The sequence below is a fragment of the Brachyhypopomus gauderio genome, chromosome 11 (assembly GCF_052324685.1).
Source record: "Brachyhypopomus gauderio isolate BG-103 chromosome 11, BGAUD_0.2, whole genome shotgun sequence".
In the NCBI taxonomy this organism is placed as follows: Eukaryota; Metazoa; Chordata; class Actinopteri; order Gymnotiformes; family Hypopomidae; genus Brachyhypopomus; species Brachyhypopomus gauderio.
In genome coordinates, this window is record NC_135221.1 from 6,537,875 (window position 1) to 6,563,440 (window position 25,566).

Consider the following 25,566-nt stretch of genomic DNA (forward strand, 5'->3'; position numbering starts at 1 on the left):
ACACGGTATAAACCAGCTGTCCTGCAAGTGAGTCACACATCCCCTGCAGTGGCGAGCCCTACCCCCTACGACCCCCTACGACCCCGTGCAGCCTCTGCATTCTGCCTCCACATGTTACTCTGCCTTCCGTTGCTAATCTATTGTTCATGAAAGATGTTTGTATGTAGTATTTCAAGGTAATTCACTTAACTTCGATCCTTGCGTTAAGATTAAGTGATGAAAAGCATACTTGACCTATGACCTTTTCTGATGTTAATCAGTTAGCTTTTACGAGTCCAACCCCTCCCATCATCTCCTACTGCTGCATCTGGGTGTTCTTCTCCTTCTTCGGGTCACTGTACAGATCAGACTCTCCTACTGTTCGTGTGATGTTGCCCTCTCTCTGGGCAAGTCTTTAACAAACGTGATGATCTAAAGTGATTTGAGGATGTAGGGTGATGTGTTGTAGTTTGTTAACAAACACAGTGCTCAAGCTTCCTTTATAATATCAGTATCCCAAGACATTGACATTTTTGGGTTAATTTCTCACTAGATTTCTCCCAGGCTTAATTGTTAATATTTCCCAGGTGCTGGTGAATCTGATCCCTCTGTGACCATGTGTCGTCTCTCCGACTCCTTGCCCCAAATTGCATCATCAGGATTCAAACCCAACTCCTGATGATGGGATCTAAACCTTTTTGCCAGTTGCACCACTTGGGAGTTATTTCTTCTATTTTATCTTTATTTTATCTTATTTTATTCGTTTTATTTTATTTTATGACCCACTTATGTCCGCGTGCTCTGGGAGATTGGAAAAATATGAAATGTCATTATCTTCGAAGCACCTTTTGTCTCCCGGAGAGCTATCGTTTTCTCAGTGTCTGGGGGGGGGGGGGGGGGGGGTCGTCCAGGGACAGGGCTGATGTACGCGCCCCTTCTGGAGGCCTCCCTCCAGACGTCGTGGAGTCCTCCGCCGTGACGCTGCGTCTCGGGCCTCCATAGGGAACAGAGGAGACGCAGGAGCACAAAAAGAAAAAAAAAACGGACCAAAAATGGCTCCACTGGGTTCTCCACTGGGTTCTCTGCTGTGGTCATCTCTGTCACACGCTACTGTGCATCTGAAGGTGATACAGGCTTCTGCGCCCGTCGCGACTGTGTCGGACCAGACGGGTCTGGATTTACAGCGCGTCCGCTCCTTATTGTGTCCCGTGATGAAGTGCAGCGTCTCTGCAGAAACGGGCCACATTTAACTCGACTGTACAGTCAATATTCCTCATTCACTGCATAGGCAGTTTAACTGGTCAGAGCTCTTAGGGTTAATGAATGTATTTAGGCAGAATGCTGATGTGATATATATGCTCTGCGGGGCTTGGGGTCAGACTCCAGGTGCACGTTTGAGAGATGGCAAGATGGCATCATTTTTTTTTTATTCAGGATTCGTTCTGGGAGGGCCACCCCCAAATACAGCCTCAGAAAGCATGGACTCATGTCCACTCAAGCGTGTCATGGGTGTGTGTGTCAGGGAGAGGCTTCAGAATAAATTTGGTAGAATGAAAAATGGAGGAATTATGTGCTTTTTAGCACATCAATTAGTAGAGATTACAGGATTTTTTCCACTCCGAACACAACTTGACATTTTTTGATGGGCGTGATGTTTTACTGGGTGCTGTCTCAGTGTGTCATGATGTCTAGTTGGTAGTTCAACTACGGTGCATCATGTCACTTCTGCATATTGCCCTGTGGGTCTCTCCTCTGCTCCCAGACTGATTTGGACTTGCAAGATGGACTCTGTGGTATCAGCCAATCACCTTTGCCGTTCAGCTCATAAACGCAGCCAAAGGACGTGGAGAAGGATCCTATCAAATCAGCCAGCGTTGCAGTTTATTGAACCACCTCCATTGTTCAACTGAAGACACTGAGTGATTTAAGAGATAAAAAAGAGAAAGGCAGCAGCAACCAACACTCAGAGGGAAACTGCAGCATGGAACAGTCTAGAAGCTTGTGAGCTTTCTGGATGGTCAAACAAGGACAGACTGACATCACAAATGAAACCTCTATGATTCGTCGTACTACTGCCTCTGAAAGAGTGTGTAGACACGAACATAAATTAGTCTCCGCCCTCTCCCCCCCCTCCCAAACTCCCTTCACAGGTCCCCTTTAAAACCCCAGTGATGACATCATCAGGTGGAAACGCTGCTTGTGGGTTGTGCTTTATTGTTCTAATTCTGTTTCTCTCTCTCTCTCTCTCTCTCTCTCTGTCTTTCCATTCTCACACTTTTCCTTTCTCTCCTTGTCTCACTATTTCTCCCTGACTCACTCTCTCTCTCTCTATCTCTCTCTCTATTTTCTTTCTGCTCTCCTTCCTTTCTCTGCCTGTTATGTGTCTGGCCCTCTCCCATGGCCTCCTCTCCTCCGTCCCCTCCCTCTTGTTCCCTCCTTCTCCTTCTGTGGATTTGTTTTCCCTCCATCAGGTGTCCAAATGACTATACTGGTGATCGCTGTCAAACCTCCGTTATGGCCAGTTTCTACAGTATGTCCATTTCTTCTTTCCGTCTGTCTGTGCGTCTGTCTGACTGTCTGTCTGTCTGTCAGTCTGGGGGCTGCATGCCCGAGCTAGAGGTGGGTGCATGTTGTGCATGGGGCTCTTGTCTGTCTCTCTGCTCCTCACCGTGTCTCCATTACGCTGCTCTGTGTCTTTGACTCATCTGTTGCATCGAAAATGGAGCTCACAGATGAGATATGAAGCCAGCAAAGACCTTTATTTGCCAGAGGTGCTTATTTATCGCGACTGGTCATCACAGTTTAGTGCAGCAGGAGGCCAGTATGGTGAATAGGTGTCATGCTTTTCAGTAGAATTGTGGTATTTAATCATGTATGACTGATATGGTCAGAGTATTGTTTTCTTTATTAAGTATTAAGTAGTGAAATGAGCCACAAGAGGGTTTTTTTTTGTTATTCTTGTGGCATTCTACAGAGAGGCTGTTGTAACATTGTGTTTTATTGCACTGGAGGCCCCTTGCCTTATGAGCCCAATGGCATGATGCATGACCTCTAACCTTTAACAACCAGTGTAAAAGGGTTCGACAAGGTTAAAGATAGCCAAAGAGATCCTGTTTGCTGCTAATCAAAATACTGCAAGACCTCTGCATGCAGTAGCGTGACGTGTATCCATCACAGCGGCTATTAAAATGCCGGTCCAGTTTGAGCAGCATTTGGAGCATTGTCGGTCAATACTGTGTGTCGATCTTGGCAGTGCGTTTGTGTGTTTACGTTATTAATGAATAGGAGCCATTTTCTGCATCTCCATCTGTCTGTGCTCGGCTGTGTCTTAACTGTGTTACAAATGTAGCGCTTTCCTTCCGCAGTGAGTACTTCCTTAGTTTGCTTGTAGTTCACCCTTCATTGAAATGAGGCCTAGTGAATATGGCCCTACGCTCCCGTGGCTGTCTACGTGTGTGCATGCATCTACACGCTTGCTTATTGTGTTAAATTCTTCTTTTTTTATGGAACAGTTGGAGTTGGCCACAGTGTGTCTGCATTGTCTGTCTGTTACTGGAACTGACGCCCTTTCACACCAGTGTCTGAAGCACAGAGAACGTTACTAACCCTAGCATTGGGTCTGAACGAGTGAACAACTGAACATTTTGACCTGAAACCTGTTTTCTTTTTTTTCTTTCTTTACATTGTCAACTTTCTGCGTTGGCAGAGCATCTTGGAATTGAAATTATGGGTATGGATCTATTATTTGTTTGATTCTTAGTGTTAAGGCTTATATAAGATCATATCACAGTCACTTTTCTCTGTGCCATATCAAGATAACTGAAGCAATCCCCCGTACCCACCCTGCTGCTGCTCAAGAGGCAGTGCTGCATAGCAGTATCTCCTGTACAAATGCATCAGTTAGGACACATAAGTCTAGTAGCACTTTACTGTTATATGTAAATTGCTTTAACAGTCCTGACGTGAAGCTTTGCCAAGTATGCAGTATATACTGAGATAAGAGCGAACATTAAAATGTTTAGCTGTAATGTTAAAATTGTAGCATTGACTTTAAACATACAAAGCTAACCCACAAGATACAAGACCTGTCCACAAAAGGTTGGTTGATTAAATGAAATGTCTTTACCTTTGAGGCCATTAATGAAGTGTAAAGGACTGAGATACGCTTCAATAACCAGGAGTTGAGTGAATGCTGTCGATCTTTATCACACTGCACAATAACCTGTAGATACAGTCGTTTTCTTTCCCCCAGTTTCCTGTTATTTGTTTCCTGTAACAAGCATGCAATGCTCAGGCTCAACATTTGACCTGAGAGGCCCACGCCACCCGCCCCGCCTCGCCCCGCCCCGCCCCGCCCCCACCTCCTCCCTGCCCCCTGGGCTTTGGACACCCACTCCCCACCACCACGCCCTCCCTCCCCCCGCTGTCTGGCCGTCATGTCCTACCTGTCGGAGCTCTCGTACCCCTCTCTCTTGTTCTCTCTTCCATGTTCTGTGTGGTCTCCTGTATCATGGTGCTCACTGTGTGCCTTCTGGGGCCTTGGGATTTAGTGCCAGACCGACAAAAACGTTTCCACGCAGAGGGTCTTCATAAAACCTCCCTCCTCTTCAGCTAGACATCCTGGAAAAACTCCTTTAGGTTCACGTTATAAATTAGCAGAGTGCTTAGCCATACAGAACATTAAGACTAAATACAGATTTGCTTGCATTAGCAAATTTGGCAATGACTCTTAGTTTTATGAACGACCCTCTCCTAATGCTTCATAAGAAATGGTGTTTGTGTGTTATAACCCTGCTTTACAGGCATGTAGTGTGAGAGATTTAGAAGCTGAAACTGCTTTATCTTCCATTAATCTAATGCCGTCTGTAGGCCAGGGCATGTAATGGGCTCCAAGTGAGGCAGAGCCTTCAGTTTATGAACACTTCCCAGAGAAAATGCAACATTATTGTTTTCTTAGCTTGGCAGATTTAGGGCCATTACGTATGGAGCCAAGATCTCCCAGACTGGTTTAGCATAATCAGCATTATCTGAAAAACTGGTTTTGAGAGCCTACCATAGAGATTTAACAGTATTTCCTGCTGGTGTGGTCAAGACGTCATTCTGAGGTTCCCGATGTGTTCATAAATTGATGTCTGCCATAGATTGGTTTCTTTGCTGTAGCATCTAATGGAGACTGAAGTTATGAAAATACTAGCTACTGGTTCTTCCTCAGCTTAACAGAGCTATTTGTAGAATAAATGATAATATTTTACTAATGATATTAACCCTTCTAGAGGAAAAGCATTTGCAAATGAACACGTTGGCTGCTACTGAAGCAGTGTGTGTGTGTGTGTGTGTGTGTGTGTGTGTGTGTGTGTGTGTGTGTGTGTGTGTGTGTGTGTGTGTGTGTGTGTGTGTGTGTGTGTGTGTGTGTGTGTGTGTGTGTGTGTGTGTGTGTGTGTGTGTGTGTGTGTGTGTTCTCATTTATCCAGAGGCAGAGGAGTTGTACCAGAAGCGGGTACTGACAATAACAGGCATCTGTGTGGCTCTGCTGGTTGTTGGAATCGTGTGTGTTGTGGCATACTGCAAAACCAAGTGAGTCCTGTGTTCTGCTGCTCAGAGCTCTGCAGTCAGCACTGCACCCAGCACATCTCTGTCAACGTACACTACAGTCCTGCTGCTTAGTATTGGTACAGTACCTTAGAAGTGTAGAATGTTTACCTGCATACTGATTAAGTCTTGGACTATTGTAAAGTCACACTGTAAATTCACACTGTAAAGTCACACTGTACGGTTGTAGTGTAAAGTCTAAAGTCACCATGGAAAAAAATTCAGACTGTCCACACAATAAGAACGTATTGGGTTCAGAGAAGGGGCTCAGTGAAAAACCTGTAAGGGTCTTCCTGCCTTCTTAATTAAAACAGAAAACTCTGACTAGGCACAATGGCCTCGGTACATAATGATGGCGGCACATACACACAGTGGGGTGAATTCACAGACAGTTATGTTATTGCTTCTTTTGTTTTTATTTGTCCACCTTGATAAAGTAGATAAAAACCTAAAGGAACTCTTGATTGTATATAGATCAGTACAGGAATCCATAAGGTTCTGAAAAACGTTCTAGATGTGCTGTGCCTTGAGACAGCAGGAATGATCTCTCTGCAGGAAACAGAGGAAAAAGATGCAAAACCACCTGCACCAAAATATGTGTGTGGAGCACTCCAATCGCATGTTGGCCAACGGGCCCAACCACCCCGGGCCCGGCCCGGGTCCAGAGGAGATCCCTATGGTCGACGTGAGTTTGCTTTCCACGTCTTGTCCATTTAAAAAAATGTATACAAACCTTTCTGCTGCCAAAAATTCAGAAAGGCATCATTTCAATATGCCATCCTCCGTGTAAGACAATTAGATAAAAATTCACAAGAGATCTGGTCGCAAAACAGTTCAGTCTAACCATTAAACTGCAGGAGAGCGTGGTTGTCACGACAGCAATCTCCTGGCTCGCTCTCAAAACACCAGCTTTCAAACTACCAGCTTCCCAGTGAATTTCTCAGATCTTTAACGAAAAGCTTATCACCGCCACCCACATTCCCTTTGGCCTTCTGTCTGAAGACAAACGGTATTCGCTCCCGGCTACGTCTGTGTATTTAACAGGCATGTTTATAGCAAGACATGGCACGTATATATTCATGGTAACGCATCCTGTGTAACACCATCCTTGGACATGTATAAAACTACATATCCCACGTGGCACCTCTGTGTTGCAGTACATCTCTAAGAACGTCCCAGCCACCGAGCGAGTGATACGACATGGAACAGAGACATCAGGCAACTTCTCGGGCAGCCGCATGTCCTCACGATCCCACCACTCCTCCACCGCCTCCCACGCTTCCTGTCACCGGTACACGCTAGCTCAGTCTCACCATCCATGCACTCCTTCATTACAGACAGATGAAGGCATGCCAAAGCAGGTGGATGAATGTTTATATATAAACATTAATATGTATACCTCTTGCACACACACACACACACACACGCATCTCTTAGTTTTCACTACGATTATTTATTTCTAAATCATTTCTAAATAAATCTCTCGCCCACAGAAACGAGGAGAGGACGTGGAGTATGGAGAGGTCAGACAGCATGAACTCTGACTGCCACTCGGGGGCGCTCTCCTCTTCAGTGGGCACCAGTAAATGCAGCAGTCCGGCGTGCATGGCACGTCGGGCAGCTCACTGTGGCTACTCTGAACCCCCGCGGCGCCCCCTGCAGTACGGAGACTCTTATGACTCCCTGCGGGACTCGCCTCACAGCGACAGGTGAAAGAACAGGGTGGGGGGTTCATGCAGACGGCGGGGGGGGCAACAGGGTCGGGTTCGCGCTTTAAGACGGCCCGTGTGTTCCAAGACGAAAGCCGATCATTTCCTGCTGGCTGCTTGCCTGGCTTTTCTGAGAATGCAGCAACTGGAAATGATGTCACGTACTGAGCAGAAAATGTACTGAGATGTACCGAGTTGGGTTGAAATGAGTTCAAAGGTACATAAAGTAGGGTTCAAAAGTCCAGCGGTTAAAGACCAATCCAAAACTCAGCTTATGCTTTTCTTAAACATACATTCAGAACTGAGAGTGAGATTTGTCGAAGTATATCTTCTCATTTGCTTCTTTTGCTAAAAATGTCTATACCATTTCTTCATTCAGATGGCAATGCATTTATGCGGCTAATACATAACAGTTCACTTAACTCACTAACACTACTGGCTCAATGCGGTCTTCTATTAGCATCACTACTACTAGTGCTTTAACTTTGAAGAGGGACTTCTGTTGAAAACTATTTTATACCTGGTTGAAACAATGTGAAAAGAGCATGAAATGGTGCCACGTTTTCGACAAAGGACTGGACCATTTGGATCTTACTGTGTGTACTACAGGGCATTATAGCACCATGCATTAGAGCTCAAAAGATAGAGTTTCACTGAGAGAAGAAAGCACAAAACGTATTCCATACGTAGACAATAACCAAATTACAGAGACCGGACAAAAGAAGACAGTGAACTGTGATTCATCCAGGCAGAACTATTTTGGTTTAATTGCTGTGTAGTACTGTTTAGTAACAAATGTGTAGACTACACAATCAACCTGCATAACATGTTAACGATTATCAGTTAATGAGGTCAAAGAGGTTCAGTTTTGTCTTCTCTTTCCTGCTCTTCTGTTTTTCTCTCTTCCATTCTCTTCTCCTTTCTTCCCTTTTCTCTTTGTATTTCTCTCTCTGTCTCTCTCTCACACTCTGTCTGTCTCCCTCTCTCTCTCTCTCTCTCTCTCTCTCTCTCTCTCTCTCTCTCTCTCTCTTTCTCTCTCTCTCTCTCTCTCTCATTCTTTCTCACTCTCTCCCCGGCCAGGTACGTGTCAGCGCTGACCACGCCCGCCCGTCTGTCTCCAGTGGATTTTCACTCCTCACTGCCCCAGCAGGTGCCTACCTTCCAGATCACCACACCCAACGCCAGCCACGCCCTCTCGCTGCCGCCCGCCGCTTCTGCCGGGGCCGGGGGGGGCTCCTACTCGCCCGGCGACGACCAGCCGCTCCTACGCCGCCCTCGCCGTCCCCGCCGGCCATGCGGTGGGGCCGAGAGCACCGGCTCACTCCCGTCCAGCCCCTACCGCTTTGCCGACGACGAGGACTACGAGACCACACAGGAGTACGCATCGGCCCGCGAGCGACCCAAGAAGACGGGCAGCGGCCGGCGCTGGCGCAGGCGTCCGCGGCCCAACGGGCACGTGTCCCAGCGGGCCAAGGGCCCAGGGGACTTCAGCTCCCAGAGCTGCCTGTCGGACAGCGAGTGGGAGCAGGAGGACGAGGAGGAGGAGCTGGGTGACCTGGGGCACGGCGAGAGCACGCCCTTCCTCAGCATGCAGAACATGAGCACTCCAGAACCGGTCACCATATACCGGCCCAACGACACGCGGACATACAGCGCCGCACTGCGGGGAGGGTCCCGCCTCTACCCGCATGCGAGCAAACTGTCACAGTCCCGGTCCAAACCGGACAATGCACCCCTTTAAAAACAACAACAACAGAAGCAGTGACGAGGATGATGAAACGAAGCATCTAGAAGAGAGAGAGAGAAAAATGATATGCTATAGACCTGCACCTATAAGAAATATTTTTATTTTATATAACAGACAGATATTCTAAACAAATGAAATATTTATTTTCATTTCAGCAAAAATTGTCTACTAGCTAGCAGCAAAGACTTTTTATAGGGGGAAACTATTTATATGTCATTTCTTTTTCCTTTTTTTGGTTTATGAAGAAGAATCATGTGCCAATTTTTTCACAATTTAGAAATAGAATAATATTGTGGTGCCTTTTGCTGTATGCCGATGAGGGAGGTTCTGTTGAGTTTTTGTAACCTTTCTTAAAATGGAGTCCTGGGTTTTATATAGACATGTTTGTCTCCTTTTTGTTTGGTTTGTTCAGGATCTCCCCATTTGAACTGTGATATAATTCAGACATCATGCAATATGGGGATCACTATTATGTAATGTGTTCGTTTAATTGAGTAGGGGTTCATACACATGCAGGCCATTTTTTTCCTGGGTGTATACAATTGCAGTGGACATGCCACTTCCTGTCTGAGACAGGAAGTGATCTGTCCATTTGGCTGTCTGATTCTCACGTTACTGTTTTCTCTCCCCCCATCCCCCCAATCACATGTTGTTCCCATGGAAACACAGGTATGCAGGAGTTCATAGGGAGTGGTACTGTGTTGTGGTACCTGCCCCGGTGTTCAGGGTTCTCAAAATGGTGGTGCATGTACATCCAATGAATGTGTTTTCTCTCCAGTGTGAGAGAGGGGACTGTGTGTTTGTGTGTGCGTGCGAGTGTGTGCGCGTGTGTGCGTGCGTGTGTGTATGTGTGTGTGTGTTGTGCTCTGTGCGTGCATGTCTGAGTAGTCCTGTGTTTGTGTGCTTCCGTTTTGTGTGTTTTATGTGTAACTAGCGCTAGTCTAAAGATGCGGCTGTGTTGCTGGGCGTGTGTGTGTGTGTGTGTGTGACAGTATAGCAACACAAGGGGGAGCTCTTTATCTCCTTTATGTTGGCTTTAAATTTAAACAACGGTAACAATGGTTACGGAGAAAAAAAGAAAGATGTTGGTGACTTTTTCACCACCTAGTGGCGAGATGAGCTCATTGCACTGTAACCTTCCTTCCATGTGTAGTCATTTAACGCGGAGCTGCCTGCGGAGGAACCAATCCAGCCTGATTCTAGCCTACATGGACTGACATAACCCGTTAGCTCCCATGCCCCTGTTCCTATGCCAGCAGCTTAAAGCCGCACTATGTCTCAGGACTCTCCATCATAAACCACATGACCCTATGAGCACCTTCCACTCTCAGACCTGGTTCATGGCTGAACGGCCTCCTACGTGCAGTGTTACAGAGGAGACTGTGGGGAACAATGCAGTCTGGCTGTATTAATTTGTCTGTGGAAAATCTGTGATGATAGACTTTTTTTTTAATACTGCCCCCTCTCTCTCTTTTACTGTATGTCTGTATGCAAATCTGGAGACTTGCTGTTAGCAGTGCAGGTTTGGCAAATTAACATGCTAATTTACGATGGATGGATTGTGATTTTAGGTTTTCCTCCGGGCACCTCTAACACGTCGAGGAAGCGAACAGCAAACGTACACATGCCAAATCTCTCTTCTGGCACTTCTCACATACAAATGTGCATACAAGAAAACACGCACCCACACACACACACACACACACACACACACACACACACACACACACACACACAAACTCAGTCCTGTGTCCTCTTTTCCAAACACACTCCTACACGCTCATCTAAAGCTTCACATGACTCATGGGTTTCTTTCTCTCCTTTCTCTCTCTCTCTCTGTTCTGTTCCTTCCTTCCTCTGTCTGCGACCTGAGGCTCGCCTCTCTCTGCATGTCCTAGTGGTTTTGGTAGATGGGTGCATGGTAAGCGAACAGCTGTCTTCACGGTGAAAGTGTAACTTACTTTTGATTTTGACATTCAGCAATAAATCCCCTTTTTTTCATGTCCATTCTTGACTTGGAATATGCTAGAAATTTTTGCAAGTTTTCTCAGAAAAAAAAATAGTACTTGTAAAAAAATAATAAATAAATAAAAATAAAACCAATTGTTCATATGGAAAAAATATATCTTTATTCCTACCATTTAAAAACAAACTTAATTGTGATATCTATGTAATGTGTACATTTATCATTCTTTTGAATACTATTTATTGAACTGCGTGGTTTTGATTAATTTTATTCATTCAACACTGGCTTTAGTGCTACTGTCTCTATTCCAGTGCATTGCCCCTTCATCAGGGGGGCATCCCAGAGACGTCCACTTCTGTAGCACTGCAGACATTACAGTAAGTGACGAGAAAGGTAAGTCACTGTATAAAACTGCATTAAAAGGTGATATTTTGCGTGAAGGAAATAATAGTGATCGAGCTCTGTATAAAAGTGATATTTCTGCGTGACAGTGTGATCGAAAAGTATCCTGTCTTTGTGGTTTTAATCATTTTGATTAATTTAACTGTTTAAAAATAATACAATAAAAACTACTAGGAATCATGGAAATATCACTTTGCAATGTCACACCTGGGCATATGCAAGATGTACTTAATAAAAGACATTAATTTTACACCTGGAAAATCTTACTCACAAAAATAGAGCAGTACATGTCATACATGTGCCACTGCTTTGGTGCGTCTTCAGGGACAACGCAGACGTTTTGATAATATATGAATTATTTGGAAATTAGGAACTGCAAGTAGTCGCATGCTGATTTAAACTCACCAATCTCTTAATGGGAATTTGGTTTGATTTAGGCTACTGGTGTTGCTGCTTGTCATTTCTGAGTATATATCATTCTAGACATTCATGAGAAAGTTTCCTACGTTCGTTTAATTTTCACAAGATTCTAAATTACAGACACGTCCATCGCAAGAGTATGATTTATACACTCACTGACCACTTTATTAGGTACACCTTGCTAGTACCTGGTGGGACGTAGTGGTAGTACCCCTTTTGCCTTCAGAACTGCCTTAATCTTTTGTAGCATAGATTCTGGAAACATTCCTCAGAGAGTCTGGTCCATATTGAGATGATTTGCTGCAGATTTGTCGGCTGCACATCCATGATGTGAATCTCCCGTTCCACCACATCCCAAAGGTGCTCTACTGGATTAAGATCTGGTGACTGTGGAGGCCCTTCGAGTACAGTGAACTCATTGTCGTGTTCAAGAGACCAGTCTGAGATGATTCACACTTTATAACATGACGTGTTATCCTGCTGGAAGTAGCCATTAGAAGATGGGTACACTGTGGTCATAAAGGGATGGACATGGTCAGCAAGAATACTCAGGTAGGCTGTGGCATTGACACGATGCTCAATTGGTACTAATGGGCCCAAAGTGTGTCAGGAAAATATCCCCCACACCATTGCACCACCAGCCTGAACCATTGATACAAGACAGGATGGATCCATGCTTTCATGTTGTCAGAGGTGTCAATTTCACGTTCAGAAAGTAAAAGTCCTCACCAGGATTTTGCTCAAGCTTGCTAGATTTTCTAATTAGTGCAATCCAGGTAAAATTAGTGAAATCAACACATCCAGGAAGCCTGAGCAAAATCCTGGTGAGGACTTTTACTTTCTGAACCTGGAATTGACACCTCTGCATGTTGTTGACACCAAATTTTGACCCCACCATCCGAATGTCGCAGCAAAAATTGAGATTCATCAGACCAGGCAACGTGTTTCCAATTTTCTATTGTCCAATTTTAGTGAGCCTGTGCAAATTTTAGCCTCAGTGTCCTGTTCTTAGCTGACAGGAGTGGCACCCTGTGTGGTCTTCTGCTGCTGTAGCCCATCCACCTCAAGGTTTGTCGTGTCATGCGTTCAGAGATGCTCTTTTGCATGCCCCGGTTGTAACGACCATTTGAGTTAATGGTTATTTGAGTTACTGTTGCCGTTCTATCAACTTGAACCAGTCTGGCCATTCTCCTCTGACCTCTGGCATCAACCTGGCATTTGCACCCACAGAACTGCCGCTCAGTGGATATTTTCTCTTTTTCGGATCATGCATTCTTTGTAAACCCTAGAGATGGTTGGGTATGAAATTCACAATAGATCAGCAGTTTCTGAAATACTCAGATCAGCCCGTTTGGCACCAACAACCATGCCACGTTCAAAGTCACTTAAATCACCTTTCTTCCCAATTCTGATGCTCGGTTTGAACTGCAGCAGATCGTCTTGGCCATGTCTACATGCCTAAACGCATTGAGTTGCCGCTGATTCGACATGAGCAGTTGGACAGGTGTAGGCTACCTAATGAAGTGGCCGGTGAGTGTATGTCCTATGAATTTTAGTCGTGGCGCCCATCCTGTTAAACCGGTTTCGACAAATCAACATAATAGGCATAAGTTAGGCTAAATGGGGGTTAAGGAATTTTTTTAAATAAATTAATTAATCGACTTTAATTGAAAGAAAAATAATTTGACATTCCCTCTTAAAAATACGAGAATACACTGAAAAAAATGGTTCTTTGACTCAACAAGCCTAAATAAAAAAAACCCATTAAAACTACTTAAACATTTAAGTTTTTTGGATTTACTTGATGTAATTGAGTATATGCTATTCAGAAATGTCATTATTCCCTGAACTCAGATTAATACATTGTGTGAACGAATATTTTTTAGTTGTTTCAACTTCCAATCAAATTCAAGTTCGTTCAACTCGATGCCTGCTAAGTGTAACGTCATCGCCTTCACCATATTAGTCAGGTCAAAACTAGTGTGCAAATATATTCACAAGTAAACTGTTTTCTTCCTGGATAAAATGCACAATATGTTTTACTATCAACACCGTCGATTTATTTTTGTGTTCAACGGCTTATAAACGTATTTTTGAGGTTAATCTTGCGCAGGGAATGCGCATGTCTGTACGCTTGAACGCGCCAAATCTAACGAGACGAAGACGACGCAAGTAACGACCTGCATCCCGATTTGAGAACTTTTCCCAGGTAAGCTAGCTAAATGTTTTTAAACGGAGCTAATTCTCATTTTGGTTGAGTATGGTATTTTTAGGGAGGTCATAAATAAAGGAAATAAAAGTTTTTCTGATGCAAGAGGACCGTCTGTATTTTATATAAACCATTAGTACTCGAGTCCGGTCTCGGTCTCAGGGTGAGATGGACTCTTGAGACTGTGAACGAAACCGAGCGAGTCCTCTGAGGTGAAGTTCATTAGAAATTGAACTTTTTCGCTTTCCGATGCCGGTCAGCAGGCAGTATGGTGTTATAATTTTCAAATTAAATCTTTCGTTTAAAGTCTATTTGTTAGTGACAGGCTAGCTAACGTTAGTGACAGGCTAGATAACGTTAGTGACAGTCTAGCTAACGTTAGTGACAGGCTAGCTAACGTTAGTGACAGGCTAGATAACGTTAGTGACAGTCTAGCTAACGTTAGTGACAGGCTAGATAACGTTAGTGACAGTCTAGATAACGTTAGTGACAGTCTAGCTAACGTTAGTGACAGGCTAGATAACGTTAGTGACAGGCTAGATAACGTTAGTGACAGGCTAGATAACGTTAGTGACAGGCTAGATAACGTTAGTGACAGGCTAGATAACCATAGTGGAGCTAAGCTAGCTAACACACTAATGCTACTGGGGAGAGCACTAAAGATAGCGACGAGCTAAATCTTTAATTCTACTGTTTGCATACAGTTGTTTGAAAGCTAAAATGTAAGGTATATAAATGTTGCATTTATTTCTACAGTTATACTGGTGTGCGTAGGCTCTCTGAAAGTTATAAATGTCCATATAGTCAGATGTATACATGTGTAATCGGATCAGATAAGCCCAGAATTCCCAGATTGGTGCATACCTAAAAGTGTGCTCTTTCTCTCACCAGTATTTCAACAGTTGATTAACTTTTCTCTCAGTTTATTCACTTTAAAAACATATATTGTGTGCACCATTGCTCAGGTGTAGTTTTTCTTAACACTTCTATTAAATCCACCTTTACAGCTGTAATCGATGTTCAACAAACACTAACTGGCTTTGTTAACAAAGATTGTTCACATTTATCTGTGTCCCTATCAAATTTTTGCATTAATATCTGTTATGTTTTTGTTTTTTTCTAGTGTTCATGAAGTGGCACTGCAAATCCTGTAGCACTGTTCTTCCTAAAAAAGGTGATCTTTTGAAACATTATCGATTACAACATGACTCTCTTGGTCGCCACAAGTCTCAGCCGTGCCTTTATTCTGATTGCCCATGCTCTTTTAAGACACTGAGTGCACTTCGTTCACATTTGTCAAGACAACATGCCTCAGTTGATTCCAAAGGAGTAAAGGAGGCCCTTTTCTTTTCATGTCAAAATTGTGGTGCAAGTAGGTTTTCAACAGAAAGTGATTTTTTTGCCCACCTTGGGCGTCATCTAAAGTGTCTGGAAACTGTTGACTGCGTGTTTAATCACTGTGATTTCCGGACAAATGTGTATGGAACTTTTTCTGCCCACAAAAGCAGAAAACATACTCCTCATTCCGTTGATGATTTTAAACCAGTTGTCTTACAAAGGAGTGTACATTCAGTTCATGTTGGTCTGAGTAACACAAGTCAGGATGAGGAAGATGGAGACTGTAATTATTTGTCAGTAGTTGAGGAAAAGGACTGCCCATCAAATCTTGCTTTGAGAAAATTTGGATCAGTGCTCCTAAAATTGGAAACTACATTTCATGTTTCAGTCAAGTGCATTGACCAGTTGGTTGAAGATATTCAGTTTATTTCTGCTGTTGCCTCAACTGAGACATTTAAAGATATAATTGAAAAAACTTTGCAAAAACATAATTGTCCTGTTGATGCTTCAGTAATCACAGACTTGGCAAATGAGCTATGTGAATGCAACTTCTTAAGCAGAGCTTTAGGAACTGGTGGTCCTTTTTCAACTTCATACAAGAGAAGAGAATATTATAAAGAAAACTTCAGCATTGTGGAACCTGTGGAATACATCATTGATGCTAAGGAAAAAAATACATTCCAGTATGTTCCAATTCTTAAGTCTTTGTCCCAGTTGTTGAATGACAAGGATATATTTCAAAGAGCTGTTGAAGGCTTTGCAGCCTCCCAAAGTGATGTCCCCCAATTGAGGTCCTATTTTGATGGTACATATTTCAGACAAAATGAGTTGCTATCTGGTGGAGAATTTAAAATTTCATTGATATTGTACGTCGATGATTTTGAGGTCTGCAATCCACTTGGCACAGCACGTAAGAAGTATAAAACTACAGCAGTTTACTGGGCGTTGGGCAACATACCCTCACAACTGCGATCTGAGTTGACTTCAATTTATTTGGCAGTCCTGGGCAAAGCAGATGATGTTAAAAGATATGGCTATGCATCACTTCTTGAACCACTTTTGAAGGACCTTAGAACCTTAGAGGAGGAAGGAGTCTTCATATCGCTGCTTGGTAAAAATGTCCAAGGCACAGTACAGTGTGTCGTTGCTGACAATTTAGGGGCACATTCCATCGGTGGATTTGTGGAAAGTTTTTCTGGGAAATACACTTGCAGATTTTGCCTCGCACAACGGTCTGAATTTCAATTAAAAGAAGTGCGTACTGGTGCTTTTCAAATGTGAACACATGAGGAACATTCTGTACACTTGCAAAGAGTGTTAGAAGATTCAAGTCTTGTTCATTTCTGTGGTGTCAAAAGACAATGTGCCTTGACTGAAAAACTGAACCATTTTCATGTCTTGTCTGGTTACCCACCAGATTTGTTGCACGATCTTTTTGAAGGAATCATTCCTCTTGAAGTTGCCTTGTGCTTGAATGTATTCATTCAAAAGAAGTATTTGACAATACTGGAGATAAATGACGCAATAAAGTGTTTCCCTTTCAAGTGGTCTGACAAAACAAACTGCCCAAAATTGTTGTCACCTGGTTTTGCTGCTAAGAAGAGCATTGGAGGAAATGCCCATGAAAACTGGGCTCTCTTAAGATTCCTTCCATTTCTTATTGGACCCAAAATACCAGTTGATGAACCAGCATGGTTAATCCTGATGGACCTGAAAGAAGTTGTGGAAATAATTGTTTCCCCAGTACACACTCAGGAGTCCCTTGGCTATCTTGACACAAAAATATCTGAGCACAGGCAAAGATTCTTGGATGTCTTTCCAAAGGAAAATTTGTTACCCAAGCATCATTACCTTGAACATTATCCACACTTAATAGAGGCATTTGGTCCCTTAGTGGCATTGTGGACAATGCGCTTTGAGGCAAAGCACAGGTTTTTTAAACGTGTGGTCCAGCATGCCAGTTCTTTCAAAAACATCTTGCTCTCTCTTGCTGTGAAGCATCAGCTCTTGATGGCTTATCAGACGAATGATACAAGTTGTCTGAAACCAGCTCTTTGTGTCTCACGTGTGTCTGAAGTACCTCTGGATTTGCTAAGCGGAGATGTACGAGAAGCAATACAAAGAAAAATTGTAAACAGTGCAACGTTTAATTTGGCAGATACAGCACTGTACTGTGGAACAAGGTACTCAAAAGGCATGATTTTGCCTTATGGATCTACTGCAGGGCTTCCAGATTTTGTGCAAATACAACAAATAATGATTGTTGGTGAGACTTTGGCGTTCATTGTGAAGACTTGTCAGGCCTGGTACAATCAGCATTTGAGGTCTTATGAGCTGGAAACAACTGGGCATTTTCTAGTACTTGAGCAACAAGAGTTGTATGATGTTATGCCATTATCAGCGTACAGAGTTGCAGGGCAGACTATGGTTACACTCAAGCGTGCCATTTGCCTTCCACTCTAAATCAGTATTCTTTTATAGTGCTTTTATTTTTTATATGTTTTCATTGTAGTTTTTGCTTTTCTTTTTTAACCTTCATTTTCTCCATTTTGCTAAAAGGAAAGGATGTCTGAACCAGCAAAGCTGCGTGTGATTCTGGATGACCATGATATACGAAAGCTGGTCTTGCCTTCAGGGATCCCTGGTACACGTGAAGACCTGGAATTGATAATCAGAGAGACCTTTCAGCTTCAGGGAAACTTCAGCCTACTCTATAAGGATGCGGAGTTTGGTGATTTTTTTTTCCTTGACCACAACAGCAGATCTTAAAGACAAAGACACTGTCAAAGTAGTTCTTGTTGAGCCTTTGTATATAACTTTAACAGAAACTCACCCAGCAGGTCCTGTCTCTACACTGTCAGATAGATCTTCTAGTTCCTCATCTCATACTTCATCTGCTGAAACCATAATTCTCTCTTCTGCGGAGAACCGTGGGAGATCACAACAGTGGCCGTCTCCATTTGAAATTCCAGAGTTTGCTTATGATACAGAGCTGATACTTGAGTCTGCTAATGCTGCATTTAGAAAGGATGGCACATGTCTGAACAATCCAAGCATCAAGTCCGATGTTCTTGAAAAACTGGCTGAAAGGATCTACCAGTTTTGTGCATATCCAACCAGTGAGCAGATATGTAATGTTGCTGAGGCATTAATACAAAAGCATCCATGCTTGAAGGAACCAGGTTCATTCTCTGGGTTGTATGGATGGCAAACAAGGCTAAAATATAAGATGGGAAATTACAGGTCTAAATTGAGAAGACTGGGATGTCCAGAGCTTGTCGTCAACTCCGCCTCCAACAAGACAGCAGCAGCGACAGGGGTCAAAAAACCACGTAAAGCAGAGGTTAATTTCCTCCCCCCCTACCCCACTGGAGAATCCAAACAAAGTCTTGAAAAGGATAGGGTAGATCTTCTCAGTGAGGTTAAGAAGAAAGATAATCAGAAGACCATAAGTGAGAAGATGTCAAAAACATTTTCATATCGAAGACAGGAAGTGGTGAATGAAAACCCTGCCATAGAAGATCTTCTTCATAGATGGCCAGCTTTGTTTGAAGCTATTCAGGTATCTGCTGTATGAGTGTGTGCTAAACACTATTCCATAAGGTCCACTATATTAATATTTTTTATGTAATTTAATGGTTACAAATCACTTAGGAGCGTAATCCCATATTCAGAAGTACTGTTAATTAATGTTAATTAATTGACTTAATGGTACATAATTGCTAGTTGCTTATTAATCCATTTATGAACCATTAAAAAACCCTATACAGTTACCCTTAATGTGAAATGGGACTGCTAATATTACTTATATTTTCATAATTTAAAAAAATCTAATTATTGTTTTTTTTTCCTTCATAATTGTAGATAAAGGAAGAATTCAAAAGAATTACAACCATTGAACTGGAAGCAACATTTGCTGCAAATTTGGACAAGCACACAGTGAGGCTCCTGACTTTGTTCCGTGCTAAAGGAGGTGCTGCTGGACGGAAGATGTGTCCCCTTCTAGATGTTTTGAAGCAGGTATTATGGTGGTTGACAGACTGACATGCTGCCAAATTTGCAGGTTGTACAGGTATTAGAGACCCTTTTAGAGCTAGATCCTTTCATAAACATACAAATAATATTAATTTGAGTAATACTACTAAAAACATACATGATTGGTGTAAAAAGAGTCCCAAACTTTACCATTTTGAATTGGAAACGTGTTATTTTTGAATTGTTGCACTGCCCGTGCTGTCTTTTACAGAGTGGTGAACCCCCCTCTATTTATAATTCTGCAAAACTCATTCTCTCGATTCTTTATTTATATTCAATCATTGCCAATTAAACAAATATTTGGTTTGAGAGATGTTGCTGGAATCAAATTCAACATGGGCATTAAACAAACAAAAACAGTATAATATTTTAATATTAAATATATGTTTTAAATTATTTGTACATTGTTGCATTCTGTTTTTATTTGTATTTGGTACAAAGACTTTTGCCATGATGAGCCTAATACACAAATCAAGGAACCTCACATATTTTGTGCAAAAATGTATTTATTCCATAATGTTTGACTCCATCAGCGCTGAGTGGTATGGTATTTCATTTGGTATGGCAATTAAAATTTATCCAACAGTGTGCGTTTCATAATACCATTACAGTATGTAATGAGAAGACGCAGGCCAAAATTCAGCTCTGTGTAGTTTAGACATGTTGTAAATGTTTCTCTTTTTTCATTAATAGGATGAGACTACTGAAATGCGCAGAGACGTGGTGATCCGCTGCTTAATAGTGTACTTCTCTGAAAAGGTTGATGATCTCATTAAGGATTACCATGTAAGTAAATGTACAACTTCAGAAGAGATTTGTGCTTCTAAATGGTGTTTAGGTGATAGTTTTGCAGCCATTTGCGAATATGGTTGTCAGTCACAAGACCGCAATTAACTATCAATTAAATGTAGTGTAGAAGTTCATTCACACCAGAGGTGCTGCACCAAAATTACTATAGAGGTGTGGGTGGCTATATTAGATTGCATAGCTTAATATCTCTCCAGATGGCTACTGACCACTTGTGGAATAGCTAACATTAGAAACTGCATTTCACTAGTTTGTGTAAAATTGTAAATGTTGCTGGTTTAATTCCTCTTTCAGGCGTAATGTGTAAAACCCGTCTTAGTGTTGATGTGCAGAAATGTGTCAATGTAGCATTAAATATGCTTTTTTATTTTAGGGTGCTTCACCTGATGAAGTACAAGAGGATCTTAAACAGCACACCATGAAAATTGTCACCAAAGGTGGTTCTACGGAGGATGACCCGTTGGATGTAGGAATTGTGCTGGAAGGCAGAGAAGTTCTGGCTGGGTTGTCCAGTGTAGCAAGGGCATGTGCCTTGCTACTGGGTCTTATTTATGCTGTCAACCTTAGTTACCCCAAACAGCTCAGGTATACATTTGAATGTTGTCAAAAGATGCTGTTAGAACTTGACAGTGGGAAACTTTCACCAAAGGTGCACACACTGAAGTCCAAGTTGCTGTGTTAAATGTATATTTGATTTTGATTTGATTTGACATCCACACATTGATATCGGTGTCTCAAAAGAGGTATGTGCAAGTTGCTAAATCAGCAGGTCTCGGGGATTGTTTGAGGGACTTTGTTTTTGTTTTTTAATTGATAGTTTTGGCTAATGACATGTTGTCATTTTATAATATTGCAAGATGTTATTGACTACAAATGTTCAGTTTGTTTTATGCACTTCATAGGCTAACAGCAGTCGATTGAATGAGGAATGAATAAAAAAATTTGTCATAAATTTTGTGTTTTTTTTAGCTTTATTATTCAATAAGGTGAATATGTAAATTGAACTTGATTTCATTGAGATAGACTGACTTAATATTTTAAGGTGAATATGTAAATTGAACTTGATTTCATTGAGTTAGACTGACTGAATATTTTAAGGTAAATATGCAAATTGAACTTGATTTCATTGAGTTAGACTGACTGAATATTTTAAGGTAAATATGTAAATTGAACTTGATTTCATTGAGTTAGACTGACTTAATATTTTAAGGTGAATATGTAAATTGAACTTGATTTCTTTGAGTTAGACTGACTTAATATTTTAAGGTGAATATGTAAATTGAACTTGAGTTCTTTGAGTTGGACTGACTTGATATTAAGTTGTATGAATCTAATACAATTGAGTTGGTGTAAAAAAAACAAATGAGTTGAACTTACTTAAAAATTGATCAAGTTGAATTTACTTAAAAAAATTGGTGCAGAACGTTGCCTTGATTTTTTTAAGTAAATCCAACTCATGATTTTTTTCAGTGTAGGCTTCAGTGAAGTTATCTCGCTATACAAATGACATTCATATTAAAGTCTCATCTCAAGCTTTTTGAGGTAACTGTGCGTCTAGCTGTTTGCGGTCATGGCATGGACGTAATTTTGTAATAAAAAGTGGGGGGGACATGGATCGTTGCTATTTAAATATTTGGTTTTAACCGTAAAAACTGGGGGGACTTTTGAAAAAATTACGTCCGTGGGTCATGGAGAAGTTGGAGACGCACTTCAGGAACACTGCGTGGCCGCGTTTGCGTGGGCGGCTCCCGCGTAGTTACACGACTCCTCTTTCAAGGATCTTCGTCATTTAGGTGATGTGTGAACGTGCCAAATGCTTCACGACTTAATGCAAGATGTTGATACGGGATGTCTGACAATCTCTTACGAAAAGAGTTAGGCTGCCTATTTTTGGAGTGAAACGACTCCAACTGCGGTAAGCAACGATTTACTTACAATACAAAGTTGAACTTAACAAGACGTTCAACGTTTTAGTAAGATTATAATATTTAACTTACTGAGCTAAATTTAGTACAAGACAGTTCCACTGAAAACTTTAATGTAATATTAAAAGATACATTTAAAAGGTTCAGTAAGCTGTTTGTGTTAACACTACATTTCTGCTAATTGTGAATATTACCTCGAAGTTGTTCACAACTGAGTTTTTTTTCCTCACCCAGTAAGGTCGCCTAATTTTAACTTACATTACCGATCCCTAGCCGTAATAATTTTATTTTACCACTGAATACAGTTTCATTATGATAATGGTGTAAATTGAGTTTTTTTGTTTGTTTACTTTGTTTGTTTGGTTTTTCCTCAAGGTGATGGCCGTTTTCCTGTGCCGATATCGGCGGATCCTGCTCGTCTTATGTACCCCATTTATAATGGTACTGTGTCTATTTGTCTATGTCACTCTGGTTGTGTGTTTGACCATGGCACAAACCAGTTTACCTTTTGTGCCACTTGGCACTTCTTCCCTGGAAACATACTTCATAGCCAAAGGCTCTTCTGTAGACGGGGTCCAGGCCCCTCACCCTGAGCAGCCCTACTGGAGAGAGAAACTGATCAAAGATGGCTTTTGGAACTCAATACAGCACATCATGGATCGCCAGCACAACCCCATCCTACAATTTAGGACTAAGAAGTCACTCTCTATGTACCATTCAGATAAAAGCACATCGGTCTCAACACATTCACAATTTGCATGTCAACCAAATTATGAAGTGATGTGGTCAATGCCAGATTATTTTAATCTGACGCCAGAATTGCAAAGATTTATCCTCTCCATGCACTGTAGAAACTACCCCCTGCTCATCGACCAGCCGGCGATATGTCCCAGTACACTGGCAGAGTCCCCTATGCTGCTGCTGGCCATTAAATCACAAGTAAAGAACTTTGAGAATCGTCAAGCCATCAGGCAGACGTGGGGGCGTTCGGGTCTGGTACAGGGACAGAAAGGCATGGGAGGAACAGTATGGAGGGTTTTTCTCTTGGCCAGATCTGATGGTTTAGAGAATTCAGAGGAACTTATGCACCTCGAGAAGGAGAGCAAAACGTACGGAGACATCATCATGTGGGACTTTATGGACACGTTCTTCAACCTGACACTGAAGGACGTCCTGTTCTGGCAGTGGTTCTCGGAGCACTGCCAGAATGCTCGCTTTGTGTTCAAGGGTGACGATGATGTCTTTGTGAGAACTCCAGCTCTCCTGGACTACCTACAGACAGAGGAAGAGGTTCGCTTAAGAACACCCGACAATCACATGAAAATGGAGGACTTTGTCGCAGGAGATGTCATCAAATTTGCTATTCCAATACGTTCAAAAGCAAATAAGTATTACATTTCTGAGAGTTTCTATAAGGGAATGTACCCAACATATGCAGGAGGGGGAGGGGTGATCTATTCTGGCGCTTTGGTCCTTAGGCTCCTCCAGGTGTCTATGAGAGTTCACCTGTTCCCTATTGATGACGTTTATGTGGGAATGTGTCTTCAGAGGTTGGGGGTCATCCCTATTGTCCATCCAGCCTTTCTTACTTTCGACTTCACTGATGACGAAGCCAAAGACCCTTGTGCTCACCACACCATCCTGCTGGTGCACAAACGCAGCCCCAGCCAATTGCTGAAGCTGTGGACAGAAAGCTTGATACCAAGTCCTCATTGCATCCAAACAACACTTCGAGTTAAAGTCCAACCAAAGAAAATAGCAAAGTTGAAAAGGATGGCAAGAAAGCTTGTAAAAGAACCTGTCTTGAGCAAGAAAAGTCAAAGAAGATTTTAACTGACAGCGTCGCAGATTAAAGATGGCCATGAAAGCCATAAGAAGGCACATATCTACCTGATGCTGTTATGGATTCATTGGTTTTTTGAATTATGGATTCATGTTCTAGCAATTTGGTCTTTTAGTTTCTCAAAAGAATTTAAACTCTCCAGCCAGTGTATGAGAAACACCTAACATATAGGTTTAAGATATGCAGTTTAGATGGATAGTGTTGGCATTATGGATTAGATTCCCAGACATGGAATATTCTTAGGATGGGTTTATTTTATAGTTCTGTTCTGTTTGTTATGTTGGCCCGGGCCACTCCTGAAGCTGAGACCAGTTACGTCCATGTGAATGTCTTTGTAAATACAATTTCTGTATAATATACCTTTAACCACCCACTTCTGTAGTCCCATCATCACTAACATTCACGCTGCTGTTCACCTACATCCGTTATGGTCCTCACGCCTAGACAGGCCGTAACACCAGCAAGAATTAAAATTAAGCTTGGATCATATCAGTTTATGTATTAATCCAGTTGCACCAAACTTCAATATAGTTCAATTAGGATCAAACTTTGTTTCAAATTTAAAGTAAACATAATTTTGGTCCTGTAAATATAAATAGATTACATTTATTCCTGTTGCTACATTACACTCAGATTCAAGCTGAGAGATTACATTATTTGCATCTTAAAAGCATATAATATGGATTGAGGAAAATTTTAATTCCTCAAATATTAAGGAACAACAACTTTTTTTTTATGATGATGATTTTTCAGCAAAGCCAAAGGCAACTGTGTGTGATAAGAAGGCCCAGAGAGCCAATACTATGGCTGATTGGCCAGGACCTGCTCAAGGGGTGGGCCTTTTGATAAGTCGTCTCTATGAAAGGCAATGGCAACCCATTAGGTGATCATGAATAATCCTGCCATTCCTACCTGATAATTCCCCTCTTGATCTCTGCAACACCAATGAGATACATTACAAAACCCATCATATTGAAGCAAGAAATCCTTTCCAGAAAGTGCATTAGTGCAAACTTTCATTGTCATTAGACTTTATTCATGAATTTGTAACTTTGTTGTCTGAATTTCTAAAAAAAAAACAAAGCACTCTTCACGTTCCTTTTCTAAAAGAAGCACTTCACTCAATTTATATTAGGCTTTCTACATTTCCAGTACATCAAAATGGTATTCATGTTAACTTCCTACATCTTTAAACTTTAGTGCCAATGGGACACCTTCAGAAGTTCTTTGTAGTCTAGACTTAATCTATATCTGGTGAACATGCCCTAATAATAGTGTTTATTTTATAACTGTTGCCACTCTTAACGGGTGTTGTGTATGAATGGTACTATGTAAAAAAATCTCAGTTAGTCACACTTCATGCGCTTGTATCACATACTTGCATACAGGCTCTTGTCTTCAAGGTTGAATGTGATGTTGCACAATGCACATTGGGTGTCCATCCTCAGGGAGGACAGATCACTAAAACGCGACTCGCAGGTTTGACTTGTGGCCCCTGTTCAGGTGCTCTCCCTCTCTCAAGCCTTCCGGAATGATCTGAATCCACTCCCAACAATCATAACTGATGACGCATCGCTTCTTTTCTTGTTCTAGTCTT

General features: G+C 42.0%; 3 protein-coding genes across 6 annotated transcripts in view; all 3 read left to right on the forward strand.

The window, feature by feature from the left end:
• nrg2b (neuregulin 2b) overlaps window positions 1–11,029 on the forward strand; it is a 36,731-nt gene extending 25,702 nt beyond the window's left edge. For 2 of the 3 annotated variants that reach the window (XM_077021337.1, XM_077021339.1), the window contains exons 4-11: window positions 1–27; window positions 2,451–2,509; window positions 3,686–3,709; window positions 5,451–5,553; window positions 6,124–6,253; window positions 6,726–6,859; window positions 7,062–7,277; window positions 8,358–11,029. The exon at window positions 1–27 is cut by the window's left edge and continues 94 nt beyond it. In XM_077021337.1, coding sequence (XP_076877452.1) covers window positions 1–27; window positions 2,451–2,509; window positions 3,686–3,709; window positions 5,451–5,553; window positions 6,124–6,253; window positions 6,726–6,859; window positions 7,062–7,277; window positions 8,358–9,018 — 1,354 coding nt within the window. In that variant the 3' untranslated portion in view covers window positions 9,019–11,029. The remainder of the gene's footprint in view (window positions 28–2,450; window positions 2,510–3,685; window positions 3,710–5,450; window positions 5,554–6,123; window positions 6,254–6,725; window positions 6,860–7,061; window positions 7,278–8,357) is intronic. The other variant, XM_077021338.1, reaches the window with a different exon arrangement.
• A 2,669-nt stretch (window positions 11,030–13,698) lies between these two features.
• On the forward strand, window positions 13,699–21,136 carry LOC143526747 (sterile alpha motif domain-containing protein 3-like). 2 transcript variants are annotated; one of them, XM_077021341.1, is made up of 6 exons: window positions 13,699–14,021; window positions 15,145–15,195; window positions 17,919–18,921; window positions 19,224–19,379; window positions 20,088–20,180; window positions 20,575–21,136. In XM_077021341.1, exons 3-6 carry the CDS (start codon window positions 18,079–18,081, stop codon window positions 20,881–20,883), a joined length of 1,401 nt encoding a protein of 466 aa, XP_076877456.1. In that variant the 5' UTR covers window positions 13,699–14,021; window positions 15,145–15,195; window positions 17,919–18,078; the 3' UTR covers window positions 20,884–21,136. The 2 variants fall into 2 exon arrangements, 1 of the variants encoding a protein (XP_076877456.1); XR_013133944.1 differs by having other exon boundaries at window positions 15,145–18,921.
• Window positions 21,137–22,009: 873 nt separating this feature from the next.
• LOC143527626 (N-acetyllactosaminide beta-1,3-N-acetylglucosaminyltransferase 2) lies at window positions 22,010–23,975 on the forward strand. The gene is made up of 2 exons (XM_077022933.1): window positions 22,010–22,116; window positions 22,502–23,975. The coding sequence occupies exon 2, from the start codon at window positions 22,505–22,507 to the stop codon at window positions 23,957–23,959; it is 1,455 nt and encodes a 484-aa protein (XP_076879048.1). The 5' UTR covers window positions 22,010–22,116; window positions 22,502–22,504; the 3' UTR covers window positions 23,960–23,975.
• The last annotated feature ends 1,591 nt before the right edge of the window (window positions 23,976–25,566 follow it).

Excerpts from the sequence above, each read along its gene's own strand:
- LOC143526747 (XM_077021341.1), top strand. The coding sequence starts at position 18,079 with ATGCGGAGTTTGGTGATTTTTTTTTCCTTGACCACAACAGCAGATCTT. Across the intron at positions 19,380-20,087 it reads TTCTAGATGTTTTGAAGCAG|GATGAGACTACTGAAATGCG; the intron begins GTATTATGGTGG and ends TTTCATTAATAG. Across the intron at positions 20,181-20,574 it reads ATCTCATTAAGGATTACCAT|GGTGCTTCACCTGATGAAGT; the intron begins GTAAGTAAATGT and ends TTTTTATTTTAG.
- LOC143527626 (XM_077022933.1), top strand. The coding sequence starts at position 22,505 with ATGGCCGTTTTCCTGTGCCGATATCGGCGGATCCTGCTCGTCTTATGT.